This window comes from Vigna radiata, chromosome 5 (genome assembly GCF_000741045.1).
Source record: "Vigna radiata var. radiata cultivar VC1973A chromosome 5, Vradiata_ver6, whole genome shotgun sequence".
Taxonomy (NCBI): domain Eukaryota; kingdom Viridiplantae; phylum Streptophyta; class Magnoliopsida; order Fabales; family Fabaceae; genus Vigna; species Vigna radiata.
In genome coordinates this window covers 35,447,061-35,450,129 of record NC_028355.1, presented here as the reverse complement: position 1 = coordinate 35,450,129, position 3,069 = coordinate 35,447,061, and the positions used below count along the sequence as shown (strand labels likewise).

At 28.3% G+C, this 3,069-nt stretch overlaps 1 protein-coding gene across 1 annotated transcript; it reads left to right on the top strand.

Annotated features, from left to right (window-relative positions):
• Nucleotides 1-917: 917 nt before the first annotated feature.
• Nucleotides 918-1,946, top strand: LOC111241601. The gene is made up of 2 exons (XM_022780278.1): nt 918-1,362; nt 1,470-1,946. The coding sequence occupies exons 1-2, from the start codon at nt 1,099-1,101 to the stop codon at nt 1,944-1,946; spliced, it is 741 nt and encodes a 246-aa protein (XP_022635999.1). The 5' UTR covers nt 918-1,098.
• Nucleotides 1,947-3,069: the final 1,123 nt, after the last annotated feature.

The window sequence follows — 3,069 nt, the reverse complement described above, 5'->3', positions numbered from 1 at the left end:
GTGGCATCTTTAAAAGTTTTTATTCAAAAAATGTTCTAAAGATTTTTTTTTCTTTTTTGTGTTTCATCCGTCAATTTCATACATATGTTCCTAAATTAAATTTTTATATGTTAAAAGGAATTATCAATAGTTTAAAATATCTTTTATCGCATTATAAATTCTTTATTGCAAACGTAAACTATGATATATATACTCCAAAATATTTATTTATTGTGAATTTTATTTATAGTATAATTTATTTATTGTAAATTATAGTTATATAAAACAAACATTTATTTTTAATATTGGTGGATTAAAATACTAATATAAGTTCATAAACAAGAATGAGGAACACTATGAAGTAACTATAACGGAAAAGAACAAATTATACTCAGATGTATTATTTCCTACAAGAAAATATTCCTTAATATTTACAAGTTTTTTATTGTTACTACAGTTATACACAAATACTTAAAAACAAAATGGTCATAAGTACTATCAAAAAAGAAAAAACGTATTGTCTTTACATAATAAAACAAAACGTTTTTGAAGGTGAACCAATTAATAATCTTGGCTTTAAAACCTTTCATTTTTCTCCCAAAAGTGGCAGTCATAATCACATCCTTGATAACATCTTCTAAATACCCTAAAAATATTGTTCTATTTTTGTTTCTGCATCCCTCACTCTCTCACTCACCGAATCCTATGAAATTACTGTTGTTCAGCACGCTAGGTCAACTTCAACAAAAATATACTTAAAACACATAAATTTTTATACTTATTTAATATATTTTTTTCTTTTATTTAAAAAATATAAAAATTTAATTTTTTTTAACCATTTTATTTTATAATATGTATCAAATAAACTACCATTACTCCAACTTGAAAGTTTTTTATCTAAATGTCTAAATTGACATTCATGTCATTGCAGGCTTTGGAGATTCTATTCAACACAAAATCCAAAACTCTTTCGTCAAACGCAAAGTGCTCCTCTTTCTTTTCGTCTTCTCCCTGCGGTTTCACTCAATAATATAACTTATAATTCATCAACATCTCTCCTGAACCCATTAACTCATCATTCATCTCCTTCCTCTGCGTTACAGAGAAGAAGAGAAAACCATGAGAAACGTTTCAAAAAAGAAATTTTTAACCTGTTTCCGTCCTGTGCATGATACGGATGCAATGCTTCAACCTAGGGCTGTGGTGGATCGCTCCTCTAGTCGCCGTTTCGCCTGCATCCCCGTTGCAGACGAACACAACGCCGGAAGTTCAGCCACCAAATCCACGTTTTCGGAGCAAGAGTTGCCACAGAAGGTTGTGCCTCATCCTCCAAAACCAACGTTTTCTAAGGAGATTAAAGCCATGCTGATTGAAACCGTGTTGGTTAGTGTAATTTTTAGTTTCTAACTTTCTATACATAAAACCTACGTATTGTTTTTCTTTTGCGGTTATAGACATAATTATCATCTTGGATATCTTTTTTCCTGCAGAATACAAAAGCTCGCAAGAAAAATCTGGACAGCCAAACTTGTTTTGGATCAAAGCGTGGTTTTTCGGTATACACAGAAAGTTCATCGACCGGTGATGTGAAACAAGTTTTTGTGGACAGTAAAATTGAAAAAATCAAGCCCTCTGAATGGTCTTCGACGATTTCATCTTCAAACTCAGCGGTATCTGAATCAAAGAATATATCAGAGATTGAGTCCAGTAATGAAAAAGTAGAGAATGAAAAGAAGTTTGAGTGCGTAGGAATATTCTGGGTTTTCGTGAGCTTAGTAGTTACGGTTTTTTGGGGTAAGGTTAACGTTATTATTTGGACATCGTTGTTGTTATGTTTTTTCTCTCTTTGGAATGCAAGTTGTTGTTGGCAAAAAGAGGTTCCCAAGTTGGGGAGCGTAGAATCCAAAGCCTACAAGAATAGCCGCAGAGAGCGTAGTGGAAGGAGTGGTCGGAATAAGGAACATTGAATCTTTTACGCCAGCTTGAAGAAAATATCAATATTTTCTTAGTTTTTACAGAAAATAATTTGTTAGATACTCTACAAATATTGCATGTCCATATATTTAATCAATTTTTATATGACATGCATTATAATATTTACAAATGAAAATTAATATATCTTAATTGCATATTATAAAAAAATTAAATGTGAATCACACACTCAAAAGCTTGAATGTGTACAACTTATTTTAATTTCTGTAGACCTTTTATTTTTTGTCAAAATATATTTGTATGGATATTTTAATAGTAAATTAGGAATTATGTTGTTATTCAAGTGTAATACTATGAATCGATTTTGACATTTTTGTAGTTTTTTCATTTATTTAATGAGAAAATTGATTGTCTAACGTAGTTAAGGATATTAAATTAGGTAGAAACGTTACTTATACGATACAATTTAAGTTTCATAAAGGTGAGTTTTTTTTTTTTTTTTTTTTTTTTTTTTTTTTTTTTTATATATACCGAGAGAGTTGGCATTAATGGATTATGTATTAATTCCATTCCAAAATCTTAAGGTAATATGTTTAGGAATCCTTTTACTTATATATTATATATTAGTTATACTTTTATTTTTTTTTATTTAATGTGAGACTTTTATCTTATTTCAAACTCTTAAGAATCTTTTCTTCAATTTTGGACTCTTCTTTTACATATAAAAGTATATCTTGGATCTATCGAGTGTGTTATGATCAAAGTCTTACTTAAGGTCATTTGGTTGAATTAGAAAAAATTGTAAGTAATATTGTGAGTCAAATCCATTGGAGAATCGAACATTTAATTAATATTAAGAACTTTCATTCATATAGAGTATTCTCAAAAATATTGCAAAAAAGATACGAGCATTTTATAATGAAAAAATTAAATTCAATTAAGGATTTTATTCATCTTACACGAACACATTTTGCTTTTCTATGTTATATAAACTTGTATGTTAGTATTGAAAATGATGACATAATAATGTGACTATTCTTCCATAATGTTTTCTATTAGTTCAAAATAATCAATATATAAAATTAGAACAAGTGATTGTCAAGATTTTTAAAGGAACATATAATTTAAAAGAAAAAGTTTGAAAACATGTTTATATTG

What these genes read in the sequence shown, in the direction of transcription:
- LOC111241601 (XM_022780278.1), top strand. Translation starts at nt 1,099, where the DNA reads ATGAGAAACGTTTCAAAAAAGAAATTTTTAACCTGTTTCCGTCCTGTG. An exon ending in TGCTGATTGAAACCGTGTTG is followed by an intron (nt 1,363 to 1,469) that starts GTTAGTGTAATT and finishes TTTTTCCTGCAG; the next exon opens with AATACAAAAGCTCGCAAGAA.